The 16,725-nt window shown below is 44.1% G+C and overlaps 1 protein-coding gene across 1 annotated transcript in view; it reads right to left on the bottom strand.

The window, feature by feature from the left end:
- LOC135916192 (probable maltase-glucoamylase 2) overlaps positions 1–16,725 on the bottom strand; it is a 91,550-nt gene that overhangs the window by 65,758 nt on the left and 9,067 nt on the right. The window contains exons 5-15 of the mRNA XM_065449475.2: positions 16,023–16,203; positions 15,080–15,176; positions 13,364–13,476; positions 11,556–11,681; positions 9,801–9,923; positions 7,684–7,812; positions 7,189–7,308; positions 3,129–3,237; positions 1,998–2,142; positions 1,453–1,589; positions 1,343–1,377 (exon numbers count right to left, since the gene is read on the bottom strand). Coding sequence (XP_065305547.2) covers positions 1,343–1,377; positions 1,453–1,589; positions 1,998–2,142; positions 3,129–3,237; positions 7,189–7,308; positions 7,684–7,812; positions 9,801–9,923; positions 11,556–11,681; positions 13,364–13,476; positions 15,080–15,176; positions 16,023–16,203 — 1,315 coding nt within the window. The remainder of the gene's footprint in view (positions 1–1,342; positions 1,378–1,452; positions 1,590–1,997; positions 2,143–3,128; positions 3,238–7,188; positions 7,309–7,683; positions 7,813–9,800; positions 9,924–11,555; positions 11,682–13,363; positions 13,477–15,079; positions 15,177–16,022; positions 16,204–16,725) is intronic.

Genomic DNA, 16,725 nt, shown 5'->3' with positions numbered 1-16,725 from the left:
TATCATGTTTACAGTACCAATTGTTCGGAGCAGACTTATAATTTAACAGAAATCTTAACCTCAAAAGCTCCTATCTGAATACGTGTATGGGAACGGAGATATCAATTTACGCTGCATCCACTGTACCAAATTGTATGAGTTTGTTGCGTTTAAAAGAAAACGTTAAAATCTGACGACTGTGGAAGCAGATTTTTTTTTTACTTAAGCCATCAATTAAAAAAAGAACATTGACGAAATTTGCACAATTAAAATACGCAACTACCAATATTTCAACCTGGTAACTCAGTAATAAATAACGATATCACAATTTTGTACAATGCGCTTACGGTATTAAGAGATCTAAAACGGATATAATTTATGCACGGTACGCTGCTCTCAAATACACCACTAATTTGAGAGTAGCACTTTGGCAAAACTCTCGTAAACATTGTAACACATTCATGTAAGCTGCAAATTCGTTAATAAATTTTGTCCCCTTTAGATGTATTAACGGATGCAGTTTTACAGAATTGCGATGTCTGCATCTGGTGCAGAACTGCGAATTTTTAATCATTGTGCTTCAAATATTTTGCCAAGATTCGGCAATTTTTCGTAAAAAGTAGAGGGTCCTAAATCAAAAGTCTCCAACTTGGTCTCTCAATTCAATAAACTTTATTTAAATGGGTCCATCAGTTGTCTGATGAGAATGCATTTCCGAGCTTTGCGTGCATATGAAAAGGAGCTGCTAAGTTGCTAAGGAGCTGGCCCTAAGTTGAGGCTTCCTCTTAAACATTTAACGATTCTTTCACAAGAGTTCCAGAAAATCTAAAGGTTAAAAAAATTAAACTTCTAGTTCGCGACTCCCTAACTTTGCACTGCAAATAAAGTACCGCACTACTGCGAGAAGTGCATCAAAGAGGACTTCAAGAGCTCACAAAATTTATACGTACTGCAACCGCACTGAATCTGACCACAAATAGGTAACTAGGATTTTATCGGTTATCCGCAGTTGCTCGTAATAACAAAAACGAGGAAGTACATTAACAAAGGCCGCCGAAATATCTGGCGACTCAATTTTTTTAGAATAATTTAGAATGAAATCAATGGGAGGCTGCGTCAGTACGCTCAAGTGCATCAGTTTCTGTAAGACAGTTGCAGCTTGAGCTGGTTGATATATAACAACGTTTTCGGGAACAGGAAAACACAGGGCACACCAAGGGGACACACATACAGAACAGCGTGTCCCTGAGTTTTTTTTTTCTGTGTATTTTCGTGCTGTTACAGTTCCGCTAACAAACGAATAAACCGTGCAGTTTCGTCCATAAAGCCAGACAAGCAACCGGGAGGGAGAATCTCAACTTACATAGGGGATCCCGAAAATGTTGAACTCCAGGACAGCTGCAAGGCAAAAAATAAATAAATAGTGGGGCATCGATCATTAGGCTGACGACAGTACAGCCAACGGTTACCCACCCACAATGGCTCTCCTCAGGCCCGACCATTCTCCGAAGTCTGGCAGTTGAACGAGGTGTCCGGCATACCGGCCAGTTGAAGGGTATGTAGACTCAGAAATCACGAGGGTCCTGTCGCCAATGAGATCGGTCAGCGCCCTGCAAGCATATGTCAGGTCAGCCGAGACAGCACTCACAAACCAGCGTAAAATTGCAAGCAAACTGTCATCTAAGTGGTCAGAGCTGCACAATATTGGAAAGTGTACATGCACAATACTGGAAAGTTAATCGAACCTGCGACTTCGTGCCTTGCTCGGCAGGTAGGAAGAGGCGGGGAGCTTTAAAAATATGCGGTTCGATAAAGACCATGGCAATGTGGCAGAATTCAAGGAAGCGGAGGCTGTGCCGGCTGCAATCTGCAGTTCATCGTAAAAGTTTACGCGGATCTAAGGACTCGATTTCATCCCACTCGCAGTAAATCAAAGCTTATCATGCAGCATCTTGTCTTATTTTGTAGCTTATCAGCATCTTAACACATCGACAGCTCATCTTGCAGCATCTTATTACCATTGCGTCGCCATGCTGTGACTCCAACCGTAGATGCTGTGGACGTCGTAGTGCTTGTACCGCAGCCTTTCGCCGAACGCCGCGTTCATGCAGAGGGTGCCATTATGAAGCTGCGTTGAGTTGCCTTCTTCGTTCCTGTAGGCGACTTAATTAAAAATAAATGGCTTATTTAGGGACCTTTGCCACAAGCAACTCGAAAAAATCAGTAAGAAGGAGAAAGAATAGAATCTGCTTTTCGTATTATGAATGATGCTGTGCATGGGAAAATGAAAAATGGTGAGCATATAGAGAGGTCACAACGATGGCATAAAAGATGGGTGCATGAAGGCACGCACGAGACTTTTTGTCACTGCTTGTTCACATGCGAAACGATTCAAGCTCTCATTAAAAAAATGACTTGGCCCATTCCATTTGGATTAAGGTGGATCAAGCAGGATTAATGTTGGTACAAATAAGAGCAAGGTGTATTGAGATGGATTAAGGTGGAGTTTTAATTTAAGGTGATGACTTTTTGACTTGTTACCCACCAAGTGTTTCCTTAAAGAAGTGTACAAAATTTATGAATATATTTTATTCCAGCAAATTATAACGTGCTAGGGTCGCGGAAATTGGGCGAAATAATGATACATGATCTTTCACGTACAACTTACAAAAAGCTAGACGCAATAAAAAGAAAGGATGGGCACGCGCATAATGTGCTGGCTCAACACAACAACGTTTGTGTTCTTGGATCTTTGTTTTTTTATAATACATCTGGTGCAGGTAACACGTGTAACGCCAATAAATATTTCAGTCTTGACTCTCCACGCTGTGTATATGCGTCATTCTTTTTTTTTTCTCGTCTATTGTGCTCGGTATGAGTATGATCAAATTAAAGCTCGTAGTGTTGAATAATTTGATGAGTCACAAGAGATTACTGGTAGCACGCCGTACAAATAATGGAAACATAAGACCCACAATCACATGAACATGAACATTAAGGCCCCAGCTAAACTTTGCAGGGACACGGGAGTCATAGTACGGCCTCTGTGGCGACAATTTCAAACGGCTAGCTCGAATTAGAGGATGTGCACAAGACATTGCCACATACTGAAGTTAAGAAATACTGCATAATTAGTAATGTCCCCTCACCTGGTACATACGGCGGGTATTCCCACCGATGCTGAGGACACATCTGGCACGACACATCGTTTCGCTCGCAGGAAGCAGATCCGCTGAACTCGGCCGGTTCATTCAGCCTCTTAAACGAGACAGGCAAGGAAAGCAAACACTCGGTTTGTAACACCCTCTAACGAAAACTTATATTTCCCAACCACGACTTAAACAACGGACATGGTATTTAATTGCGATTAGTATTCTTGACATTGTTAGGCAACTTTGTCTCTCTCTCTCTCTCTGTCTCTCTCTCTCTCTCTCTCTCTCTATATATATATATATATATATATATATATATATATATATATATATATATATATATATATATATATATATATATATATATATTGTGGGGATGCGCGACTCCCGCGCGTCCCCTGATGTTTTTCCCGCATAGCGCGTCTCCTGTAATCCCGCTTCGCCGCGTGGCCTGCAGGACGGACGTGCCGTGCCGCACGTGCAGCGACCCTCTTTCCAGGCGGGTCAGCGCACGGCGGGGACGTCTCCCGCGTGCGCGCCGACCCATGCTTCTGCGAGACCGCCTCGCGTGGCCGCCCTCGAACGCGCCACGATTCGCGTGTCTATACACGCGAACGACCAGGCGTTGGGATCCAGCATGGGGCGAATATATTCGCTCGCTTCCGGTCGCGGTGAGTCGGACTTCTAGATTTGTCGCGCGCCCATCGGCATGTTTTGTGGCTAGCATCTCGGCTAGCAGGCATTGATCTATGAAAGGTGCAATAAATGCCCTTGTGATTGTTTGCACTACCGTGTTGTCGTTCCTTTGTCCCAAGAGTACCGGAGGAGAACCCCACATCTCCCACAATATATATATATATATATATATATATATATATATATATATATATATATATATATATATATATATATATATATATATATATATGTACACACACACACAAACGGGGTAATTTCGTGGGGTAGTTTCTTCTAGAGAAACCAGATGGCGCTATCGGCGGAGCGCCTCACGTCGCCTCAGCGACAGCACACGAATACGAAACCATTACCGCTTCCACCTTGCTTGATCAGCTGTCGGAAATGCAACTGAGTTTTCGCTCACGCACTGTGATCCAATAATGCCGGATTGAATCATGTGTATTGAAGACGTGTGCAGTAGTTGGCTGCAAAAATAGTGACTGGCATATTAAGGAATGGAATGAATCCGCGTAGCCAAGTTGGCAGACCGCTGCGACTGTCCGTACGTGTTACCGGCACTACGAAATGTACGGCTTTCTTCGAGGATGCAGAAATTCGCTCATCCGCCAGAGTTGTGTCGCTAACTTTCAAAGAAAGAGCTTCAGCCCCGGAACGTCGGCAAGAGTAAGTATCGCTCGGTAAACAATGACAAAGGGAGTAGTGCCGCTCCCTGTCATACCACGTTTCGAGCCCGGTATCTACACGCTTCTACCCCAAGTGGCACGGAACCTAACGCCCACTCTATCACCAACGTGTCAATAAGTGAATGGGCGCACACTTGAATAGATAGGCACCATATATGCACAATAAATGAAGGACTACACCGGTAGCTCACGAATGGTCGAAGCTGAATGTTTCGTGACGGTCCACAAGAGTAAGCCGAGTTGCTAGCGGCAATACATCTTCGCTACAATGTATTACAATGTACAGAACGGTTACGTTTCAAGCCTTGCGCGCAGCAAGAAAAAAATCTATCGGAACTGAGTACATCCGCGAGCGAGTAGGCAGAGATAATCAGATAGTGACTGCAGCAAATAAATTTACTGAGTCAGAAACGTGACAAGCCGCTGCTTCAAAGTATTTGCCAAACAAAGAATGAAGAGCAAAACACACTAATCCTGATTCAATTCATGAGCGGAAAGTTTGGATAGCTTGGAATACATATTTAGCCTCGCGTTTAGAACAAGCACCATATACGCTGCTCGCACCGTTCGGACATAGCTTAAACAGCTTCCAAAGAGCCTTTCCATGTTCTCTAAAGCTGTGGCCAAAGCTTCGTGTCGTCCACCCAGTCCCTATCTACGATATTTCCCGAAAGAGAGGTTGCTAAGCCGCACTGGCGTCAAACACACCCACTGTAAACACGGAGACAACGGAGGCAGCTGAGGCAAGCAATGGACGCGTCACCACATGATCAAACATGCCAGCGCCCACGGAATCGCCGCGAAAAGAGTCAATAAAGATTTTGTGAGCTTAGCGAGCATGACGTTCTTGCAGGGAATTCCTATAGGCGAAGCGGACATTTGTCTCTAACAACGTGAGCTTCAGAAGACTAATTAACAAAAGTTTCATTAAATTTTTATCAAAGTTTTAGCAGTACTGTTTATATGGCAAATTAAGAGGCAGCAACATTTTAATTGACCTCTATTTTATAATAAGAAACTTAAAAATTGCACCTAGTTCGAGATATTCACCATCGAATTACGACGCTCATACTCAATTGCCTGGGCCCAGGCAATTGAGTGTTGAAATGCGACGACAGATATTCTGAATTAGGTGTAATTCTCAATATCTAAAAGAAAAATGGCTGTGGCTTAGCTAAGGTTAAGCCCAGGATGCGAAGCATACTAGCCTTTATTTTAGTTGTTGAACCACTGTTTAGCCTGGTGAACTGCTGTTGCTTGGCTATATTTGGTTCGGCTAGACGAAGAAACAACTCATGCAGGCGAGCGCACGAGCTGAGACCCGGCTATGTAGCTACGCGGCCGCAAGCGAGCGCACGAGTTGAGCCTCCGCTTTCGCAGCTGTTATGACGTCATATGGTAGCTACGCGGCCGCGCGCGGCGCAGCAAGGAAGAGCGTGGTTGTGCGGCTAGTATGCTTTGCATAAAATGAAATGATGTGCAATAAAATGTGACTGCCTCTAAATTTGCAATTTAAACGACCCCTAAATTCTAAAAAGAGAAGTTAGCGATTTTTTGTTAATTGATCTTTTGAATCGCGTTATTAGCGGTACACTGTGTCGGCCTCGCCTAGGAACTTCTCTGCAAAAACGTCAGGTTCGCTACGCTCACAGGCTTTTTTTTTAATCTCTAGTCTAAAAAAAAAGAAAAGAAAAACGTTCCGCGTCGATTCGTTCCAAACAGTTTCGATGCCATTGCTAGCACGATCGGACCTGCCTCCGGCCTCGGCATTGTCGCCTGTGAGCGCGAATCGCCAATCCGATGCTGCGGTGCCGAAAAATCCAACCACCAGGAACGCACTTCCGACGCGTTTGCGTTGGAAATGCGTTTGTCCTACGCGATGGCTACGCCAATGGCCAAGATGCCTAGAGTGTGGGTACGGGGTTAATCGGCAATCTAGCGGTGCATTCGACCGGTTCCCAACGCACTCCAAGTGGGTTTGCAGGAGTATAGCCACGTGATCGAGGTTCTGTCGGATCTCGGTCGCGCTTCCAGGCTCAGCTAGAGGCGCTCCCAGGTGGGAGCGCCTCCAAGTATTTATTTGAAACAAAAAATACAGTATTATGTTTTCAGCTCTGTAACACACAAATAAAAAAGCGATATCACTATTCTGTAAACTGCGCCTAAAAATACATCTATAAGGGCCAAAATGTATATATTATACACCGCTCTGAAATACATACCACTAATTTGTGAGTAGGACTTTTGCAAGAGCTTCGTTCACATAATTCACATAAATCGAATTTACCCGCCATCTATCCTCTAACAGTAGCAGTTTACTGAACTGCGATATACGTCCTTTGTGCAGAGTTAAGGATTAGTAAACTTCGTGCTTCAATTTTTATGTTATCTTACCATTTCGAGTTAATTTTCGTCTAACATTTGAGGTCTAAAATCAAAAGTTACTAGAAGTTAACTTTCTACCCCAAATGCAACTAACTTCATTCAAATCGTTTCAAAGGCTGTCTCGTGAAAGCATTTTCTTATCTTACATGTACTTGAATAGGCAGCATCGGAGTTGGGCCCGAGCTAAACTTTACTCGTCACATGCGCAGCTCGGTGTAATAAGCCAGCGCCTTTCACTCACTACGGAAAGAGCCGTCGTTAAGGACACGATAGACGCCCAGCAAACTTACGAGGAACATCGCGTCAAAGTCGGCGGTGGATTCCTGATAGTCCAGGATGGCGTTTCTCCACCACTGCTTAGTAGAGTTCTTCAGAAAATCTGGGAAGGCCGAAGGTCCGGTCGGAAGCCCCTGCCAGAAATAGAGACAGAGACAAAATAAACTAATACGCTAATATATAATAAAATAAAAAGCTAATTATAAACTAATAATAAATAAGCAAAGCGAGCAGGTGTAGCTCCTCCACCCTGCAGTGGACTGTCTCCTCAGTGCAGGAGTCCAGCGGCTTTATACGTAACTGTCAGTCGAGTCGGAGCTTGATGGCGCTCATTCGGGTTTTCTTTTTTTTTGCGTGCTTAGACATATGACATACAAGAGGCTTCAGACAAAAAATGACACGAACCAACGCAGACACTAAGTATCACGAGTGCTCATGCCAGACGAACATGTGCGTGCATGACCAAGACCATGGCAGTTAAGCACTTTCCAAGCAAGTCGCTGTCGTACCTTCGCATAAAGCACAGCGTTAGGGTCAGAACCGCTGGTTCCTGATCCCGTCTTGACGAACACGTCTTCTTCGAGACCCGTTGTGTACGGGCTGTACCGCGTAACGTTGTCGGCAGGAATAGCCGGATTCTGGAAAACGAAAACATCACTGAGAAAAAAAAAAGATTACGATGGTTTCTAATATACTGCTTATTTCAATCCAACTCGAACATTTCATATACATATTGTCAGTGTTGTATGTTTAGTGGGCGATCAAGAAACACGGTTAACATTCCTAAATACTGGAACGCACAATGTTAAAGGGGGCACTAAAAAGGAAAATTATTCTGAGCTGTATTTTCAATTCTGAGCTGTACTTCAATACCAAAAACACCATTCTTACCGCAAGAGGAGGCTTAATAAGCTAGAAAAGATACACACACACACACGCACACAAAAAGAAAACAATGAGTGGCGACACATTTACCTTCTCCCACCAGTTTTTAAGGTGCCAGCTTGCCATGACGTCCCAAATTTTGGCGGCATCTGCCTGAACCATGAAGACAGGAAATAAACTAGGTGATAACATTACGTCCCGCAGCTGTCCTCGGTGAAGCCATTCCCTTCGCTTTTTCCCCTGCACTATCGGCCTAACACGTGACCTCCGAGACTCAGCCTATTGGCCGGGGATGTTTGGTTCCAGGTAGTGTTTAAACGATGGCTTTGGCCATGGCTTTGCCTGCCAGAGCGGGATCACTAAAACTTACAGCGCAATCTGACGTGACGATCACGTGTCGGGCCTGCACGTCTGGTTTCAGTCGTGTTGTGTAACGCTCTCGCCTAATTCTTTCCTTCCTCCATGGTTTAAGCCTACTTAAATATTTATCGGTAAAGGTAGACTACATTCTATTCTTAAGGAGCCAAAAGGTGAGCCTACCGAGTTTCAAGAACTCTTACTCGGCCACGATGGTTCAAATACGAAAAAATATACTGCAACTTTTGATGTCACACTGCCGTATCCGTGCTCCTTTATTTTATTTTCAAATAGCCTATTATTACGAAATTAACGAAAACGGAGTTTTGAATATGTATTCTTAATTTAAACTTGTTTAGTTGTTCTCTTTAGTGCCCCTTTAATGCGCGTCTCCCCGTCACGGATACAGAATGCAGTTCATTGCTTCCTGGTGCATAATTAATTTACGTCGCTTGTGTTGCACCTGTCTTTCCTATTGGCGTCTGTGTTAACACGCCTGTCTTTCAATGTCATGAATATTAACCAGCTTCTTCAGGATCCACATGTACCCAAGTTTCACCTTCCCCCACGCAAACGCGTCGCGTTGAACGTGACTCATTTGCATTGGATGTACCTTTTCTGCAGCTCTAGGTGGCTTGGCGAATAACGCCAATCATCTCCGAGATTTCTGTCCCTATACTTTCTGTCCGTACGATGAGTTTTTTTTTTATTCGCCTTTGTTTTTCTATGTGATTAGACATATGACATGCAAGTGGCTTCAGACAAAATGACATCAACCGTCGCAAACACTACAAGTATAACGATTTATCACAAGAGGAAACATCTGTAAAAGGAAATACTGTGGTTCTGTAATGCACTCTATTATATATTTTTGTCATGCTTGACTAATGTTTGTGACATTCCCCTGAGAAAAGGAAGGCCTTTAGAGTTTAACCTTATTATAATGCATATATCCATGTGCTAAAATATAGTTCGGTATATCAGGTCATTTGATATAGCCAAACTAACCTATAACGAGCCTATATGTACTGTTGGGTACGTTCATTATACGCGTGTGTCTTTTGCCTCCAGTGAAGAAAGGAATGAAGGAATAAATACATTTATTGAACTACGTGTAGTAATAAATAATTGTTTTTTACGCCCTGACTGCTACAAACGAACACGAACAATAAAAATAAGTGAACGCTGCGGCATGCAAGCAACATTATGGCGCTGGCAACGAAGACTCCGATCTCGCTATATCCGATGTTGAGTTCGTTATGTGGGAGTTATTTCACATGAACATCGTCCAGTAAGTTTCGCATATTCGATATAGAGTAGAATTCGTTTTATCCTGGTTCCTAATATTCAGGTTCACTAAACAAATTAATGCGTCATGACATACGGTGACCAGGCCAACTTGAATGCCCACGCTTGCCAGCTGCCGGATGTACGCCTGAAGACCGCCGAAAGCGGAGTTCAAAGTGAATGCTTTTGAACCTTGGAAGATGTCCAGCCAGATGACATCCTAGAAAACAGAGAGCGTTATTTCGCTGGCGAAAATGAATCCTTCTCTCGCTGCAACAATAACGAAAGATAAAAAATAATAATACGTGAAACGCTGCGCATTTCATGCAGGGGTCGTCAAGGGTAGCCACAAAACAAAGTGATGAGTTCTACTGAGATGTGAAAAGATTGCTGGCCCTCCCGTGATGGAGAGTAGATGTAAGCATGAAATGGCAACCGGCAAAGCAGATTGGTTGGGGATAGTACTAGCCACAATCTTAATATGGGTGTAGTGCATGTTCGCTACGACACACCCCACCACACCACACCATACTGTGCACTGGTCCATATGGCCCAGCTAGAATAAGAAAACCGGCTGAAGGCGGCACGACAAGCAGCGAAAGACACCAGGGAGACAGAGTGCACTGCCCAGCTAGAAGAAAAGCGCCCGAAGGAGGCGCCACGCAGCGTGGCGCCATCTCTCGAGGCGACGCAAGACCCGCCCCACGGAACTCACGGACCGCTGGCGCTCAACAGAGCACAGGCAACTCTGTGTCATCGCCAAAAGATGGGAATGAAGTATACAGTGCTCTGTATCTGCCGTTTGAACGTGACTATTGGAAATGATAAAACTTCAGCGCACTAGAAGTTACAGCTTGAGTGATATTGTGAACAAACATTACGAAGGATTCGGAAGCAGTGTTTTTTGTAACTTGCGTGGGAAGTACGTAACGCGGCCCTATACAAAGGGTTGGGGGCCAGAGACCCTATATTCTGGTTGACGAGATGATTTCGTTGGGTTCTCGCAACTTGCCCAGATGTTCTCGTTTGAGCGCCCGGAAAACGGCTCTGGCTTTTGGCTCATGGTCACATAAAGACCGCCGACAACGGTGCTAAAAGCATTTCCTGCTTGAAAAGTCGGCCAGTAGCTTATCGCGCCCTAACGTTCTCGCATGGGAAGAGAAGCGGTGACGTGTAAAACACCCATGTGATCCTCGAAACACTCGAGCTACGTACAGCGCAGTCGCCTTCGCGGAAAAAAATGTTTGCTTCCTCGATGGCGGTCGCTGTCGTGCTCTTCGGTTGCTTGGCATAAAACAAACATACGAACTTCTTCAAAGGTACGTTGCGTTTGGGGCAGGATAACGAAACACTGACTGCGTTTGCGCCACCTACATTTCGATGTGCTCGTGTTGTTGTCCCACGCACGATGTCTTACCTTTTCCACATTGCATCGAACGGTACATCGCACCGTTCCTTAGAAACAGGCCAAGTTGCAATACGATAACCGCCTAATGGCAAATACCTTACTGAACGTCCTACAGAATACCTCAAGTGAAAGCTCTCTGCCACTTGTGTTCAACTTGCGCTCTTTGTAGTATGTGCAGTGAGCATGTTACTCAGCTGCTAGAACAGCGCAGGAAAAGCACTGCTATGCCCTTGTGACTCCTTGCAACACAGTTCCTTCTGGTAATGACAGCGGGAAACTCTACGACCGATATAGCAGTCCGGAGCAACAACGGCACACGCGACTCTGGGCACAGCTACTGGTGCAGAACCGCTGTTTGTTTTTTTCTTTTGATGTTCATTTTATGTGTGCCTGCGCGTGAGTATAAGCGCGAGTGCCGTTTTATTTGCCGCCCTACGATCTTACCTTTGGCACGCCAGCCTGGTCGAGAGCTGTGACCGCGCCCTTGACTTCGTTGAGCGACGTGTAATTGGTCATCCACACTTGATACCCCAGTGCCCAGATCGGTGGCATGAAGGGAAGTCCGACGAGCTGAAAGGCAACTGTCGTGAGTATCTGAAGAATGCTGTTGGTACAAATCTCACAAACATATTTTTTTTTCTGTAATGTGCACTCGCAGGTAAGAAGAACGTGGTGGCCAACCAGAGTCCAGACGTAGATGCTGATAGCAAAATTCTACCAGCTACTCCTTACTTGGCTTATGAAGAAAATAGAAATGACCATGGCTACGAAAAGACAGCACTAGAAGGTGCGAACACCAACACCTATACTTAAAAATAAAAACGAAAGAAATAATTTGCAAAAAAAGATCAAATGCAAATAACTTTAGATGTTGTATGCTTTATATCTTTAGAGTTAGCAGAAATTACAGAAATTCTCAAAATCATCTGCGACAGATAGCGGAATCTTAATATTAGAACCGCTCAAATAGGCGGACGTTATTTGCACAAAAAATTCGAAACGCATATCTGACTAATTAGCGAAAATTCGCTAACCAACTTCTGAACTAACTACTTTAGGAGACATATTCCAATTTACGAACTGAAGCCAGTAGGCCCGTCCGTTTGGAAATCATTTCACGAGTATAGCACCAGTTTCGAGATAATTAAGCACCATCAAAGTTGCAGTAAATTATGTTGCTGTCCTCCTTATTTTTTTTAATCAAAACGCATTTCTATGCATAGCAGGACAAAGAATAACTGGAACACCAACACATATCGTCGCATACCGTGTGAACGCTCAAAAACTAGTGCCATCCTCAGGGTTCGTTGCAAGTTCGTCTCGCGATCTCACCGGCGACAATTCATGAGCTGCAATGTATGCTGCAAAATAATTAGAAACTCAGTTGTTAATTAAGCTTTTGTTAATTCGTCGATTATGTGTTTCATTTTTTTTTTGCACATAATGTCCGCCTCTTTCAGTGTCCAGCCGAAGGAATACAAATATTCTATTTGCACAGGTGATTTCTTTAATTTTATTTTTAAAAAAAGAAACTATAGGTAAGATTGAGCGTCAATAGCTCGCAAACGCTAATATATAAACCAAGCAGGTGGGGTGGAAGGGGGCCTCTCCTAAGAGAAACACCGCTGGCACACGAGTGACTAAACTTCGCTAGACCTAACTATAAAATCAATTACCAATTATTCGACCTTCCGCTTAATTCGAAAGAGCAGGAAAGTCCCGGCGATTTTTCAACAATACATAGCGTCGGTAGAAAAACTCGTATATAGTTGGAAAGCGAAAGCACGCCGCTTCGGTTTATTTGACTCCTTTGTGCGAGCAACGGTTCCTGAAATGTTGAAAAGACCAGAAGCTCAGCACACGACACTACTGCTTCCCTGGGCATGAAGCGGCTGTCTTTCTCTTATTATTGTTATATTTCAGTGGCTGACGCTCCTTCCCCCGTAAAGCCATACGGTCCCGCTTGTTCCCCGTCGTATCGCGCCCACATAGCCTTCGCCGTCCGTTCAAAATGGCGTCACGTGGCAATTACTCAGCGCTGTCCATCGAAGTCAAGAAAGAAAATCTTCAGTATCTCCTTCTTGCTCTCGAAAAAAGATTTGAACTGGTCCGTTTTGCAGCCGCTGGTTAATTCGACCTTTCGGATAATTCGATATCACCTTGCGGTCCCCCGCGGGGGTCGAACTAAAAAGGCAGTCGACTGAGATCTGAGGGGCGCTTCAGAGAGGGTGCAACGCCGGCGTGCCTCCTACCTTTTGGTACTGTTGAACCACCTGGGTGGGCGTGGAGCCGACGAAGAAGTAGAGGTCAAGGATTCCACCCGTGGTCGCAATGGCGATGTTTCCGCTCGGAGTCACCGTGTAATCTGTTCAATACATAACATGCGCACGTTTAATACGCGCCCGGAAGCAAGTGAAGTACGCATCGTATTGCTATCCGTTGCATTGACACTTCTTGTTTTTCAATGCTGAGGTGTTTTAACGTGCCAGAACCATGATGTCATTATGAGGCACGCCGCAGCGGTCGACTACAGATAATTTTTTGACTAGCATAGGATCTTTCACGTACACCCAGTGCACGACAAGTGGGAATTCTTTTTTTTTTCTCCCCGATCAAAATGTGCTCGCTGCGACAGGGATTTGATCGCGTGACCCCAAGCTCAGCCGCGCAAGGCCATGTAGCCGCTAAGCAACCCCACAACGGATGCACGCACATTTACTACCCAGTGAAGAACCAAATACTTTCAGAAATGTTGCTTCTATAGATTCAGATTACTAAAGAGAAAGAATTTGCCCGTTTATTCGGCACCCTGAAATCTGGAAAATGTACAGATAGATCACACTAATTCGAGAACAGAAACGTTAAAATACAGACTGTCCGCCACATTAAATAAAATTGAAAACAGCGACATAGATATTTTTTATCTATGTTATCCGTGTTTTTCTTTATTATTTTTCTTTCATTGAACAGTTTGGCTAACGTTAGCTGGGACACAGTATATCCTGGGTTTCCAATAATTTGTGCCAACATTTAACAACACGCCACGTAGAGGGACGGAACCAAGGTAATGCAGTTTGCCGTTGCCTGGAGCAAGGCACATTTGCATTTCGCCTAATTACATAATTAGTTACAATTTATGATTCACCGGCCCAAATCTTATATTCAGAGCGAAAGTGTCAATGAGATAATTGTAAACCATCCCGAAAAATTCCCCATCCAGCTTTCTGTTGTTCAGCAAGTGCTACATAAAAGATTTTTTTTCCAAGCCTGAAAGAAAGATCACGATACACGGAAAAGTGCCGCGCGAGTTTCTTTCTCTCTTTCTTTTTTTTTTTTTTTACAAATTACGTGGCACACAAGGCATGTGTGCATATCTCGTTCTGCCTTTTACTCCATCGTTTCACTGCTACCTGTCGCCAATGGTTGCCCTGCAGGAAACCGGGACCCGTCAAGCTCCTGAGCTTTTATTCGCCCGATTTGCTTATAAAGTGTATACACACTATACGGGAATAAAGTACTGTACTGCGTCGCATAAAATGCAGCAACGCTCTTGCTGTGTCTTTCTGCATCGCAGACGCCTCATCGCAAGAGGCTTGAGTGTGCAGACAAGCTTGCCACTAGCAAGACCAAACTCATGAGTTTTGCTAAAGAGCGTTTGAGGAAGAAACAAAAAAGACATTCCTGATTTTGCATCGAAGCTACATAAATTTTGAGCTCCTATGGCCGAAGACGCACCAAATGCCAAACCTCGCGAATTCGCGACGCACCGATACCGATAAATAGAGTCGGTACAACGAAGTCTTCTAATTTAGCGATGTTAGCCTGAAGAACAGCGAAAATTTCTCTCTCTCTTTTTTTTAGCACTCACAATGAAATCGGGCATCAAGAGATTATAACCACACGAAAAAAAAAGAACAAAAATTGCACGAAGTTTCACAAAGCAAGACAGCGACGTTCGTATAACTCACCCATCGCGTTGCTGTTGAGGATGAGAACACCCCATGTTGTTCCGTCTCCCTTGGGGTTCATGAAGAACGGGTGAACGCCGGCGAAGTTCTCCGAGTTCTCGAAGAAAAAAATGCACGTACGAGCTCGTAAGTTCCGCAGCTTGGGAACCGCTTTAAGCATATACACTTAGTAAACGACAGTTCTGTAAACTCTGCTATCATGAAGTAGCGGTTTATCTCGCATTTGAGGGAGTTCTCGCGGTCCCCACTGGAGTTGCATGCATTTATAGTCTACATTCAGCGACGTTCAGTAAGCTCAGTTCCACAGGTGCAGCAGATATGCCGTTGGAACCTGCAACCGGCACTCTTGGTCTACCCTTGAAATAGTCTCGTCCCCCCCCCCCCCAAGAAAAAAAAGAAAAGCAAGAAATATATCGCTCCGAAAAGTGTTTTCTCAAATACAACAATGGGATTCGCCATTAGTATAATACATAAATAATATTTATTGTTTAATATGTTTATTGTTTTAATATTTATTATTTAAATAATATGTTTTATTGTTAGCTGTTTGTTGGTTGCTGTTGTTTTGGCGCATTACTTTTTCGTTAGACCTATATAGTGCTATAACTTGTTAATTGTGACTCATGCTGTTTATTTCTTCATATTTGTTTATATGCTGTGCCTTCCTATCCTGATTGCTTTCTATTGAATTGTTTAAACATGTACTATGTACCTTGTGATTGCTTTCTGCTGAATTGTTTAAATATCTACTATGTCTAGTTTGATGAAAGCGATGTAACCGCAACTCCTGTCTTGGCTTGTGCTGACAGTATGAATAAAAAAAAGTTGAAACTATAAATGGCTGGCACAGCACGAACACCGCAGTTAGCAAACAGAGGAATGGAGAAAGTGCGTCGTCCCCAGTGAACAGCATAACTTTCCGGTGAGTTATGAGGATGCATACCGTGTTTGCGTTGGCCAGCGTGCTGTAGTTACTGACGCGCCTGGAGAACATGGTGCCGCTTCCAGTCGCGAGGTTGATGTGCTCGTGGCCGCTCTCTCCGAATCCGTACAGCTGGTCGCCGCTGTAAGGCAGCACCACTTGCAGGAACTGCTCGGTCATCACGAGGTGCCACGAATCCAGCCTGCATGGGTCGAGACGAGGCGAGGGGGCGCGCGCGGCGTGAACTCGATTTTTTTTTTTTTTTACCAGCGTCCAGCGAACGTCGGTGCGACGCAAGAAGTCAACTTCAGCGGAATCGAAAAATTATGGCAAGTTGGTGGATTCTAAAAAAAACGTGTTTGATGGTACGTCGCACCCGGAGGACGCGATAACGCGCTCTATAATAAGCCATCCATAGAATACAGATATGCACCGACCTTAAATCATTCCAGGAATGGTTAACTAACCAGCCATCCTAAAGTTACGAAACATACTAATTCTGCTCTTCGCCCAAGGCGCGTTTCTTTTTCTTTCTTTTAAAGTTATCTTGCCAACGCACTGTTGTACTTGTTTTTTATTTGTATATTATACAGTCCCATATTCGCTCAGAGAGCACTACAGTGGGGGAGAAATAATACAAATGTAAAGCAGTGGTAATTAAGGTTACATAACAAAAAACACGGGGACGAATAATGCAGTGCAATCAGCATAACTATCTCCAAAA

This window comes from Dermacentor albipictus, chromosome 9 (assembly GCF_038994185.2).
Source record: "Dermacentor albipictus isolate Rhodes 1998 colony chromosome 9, USDA_Dalb.pri_finalv2, whole genome shotgun sequence".
Classification (NCBI taxonomy): Eukaryota; Metazoa; Arthropoda; class Arachnida; order Ixodida; family Ixodidae; genus Dermacentor; species Dermacentor albipictus.
The sequence above is the reverse complement of the archived record's forward strand: the minus strand, read 5'-3'. Positions and strand labels throughout refer to the sequence as shown.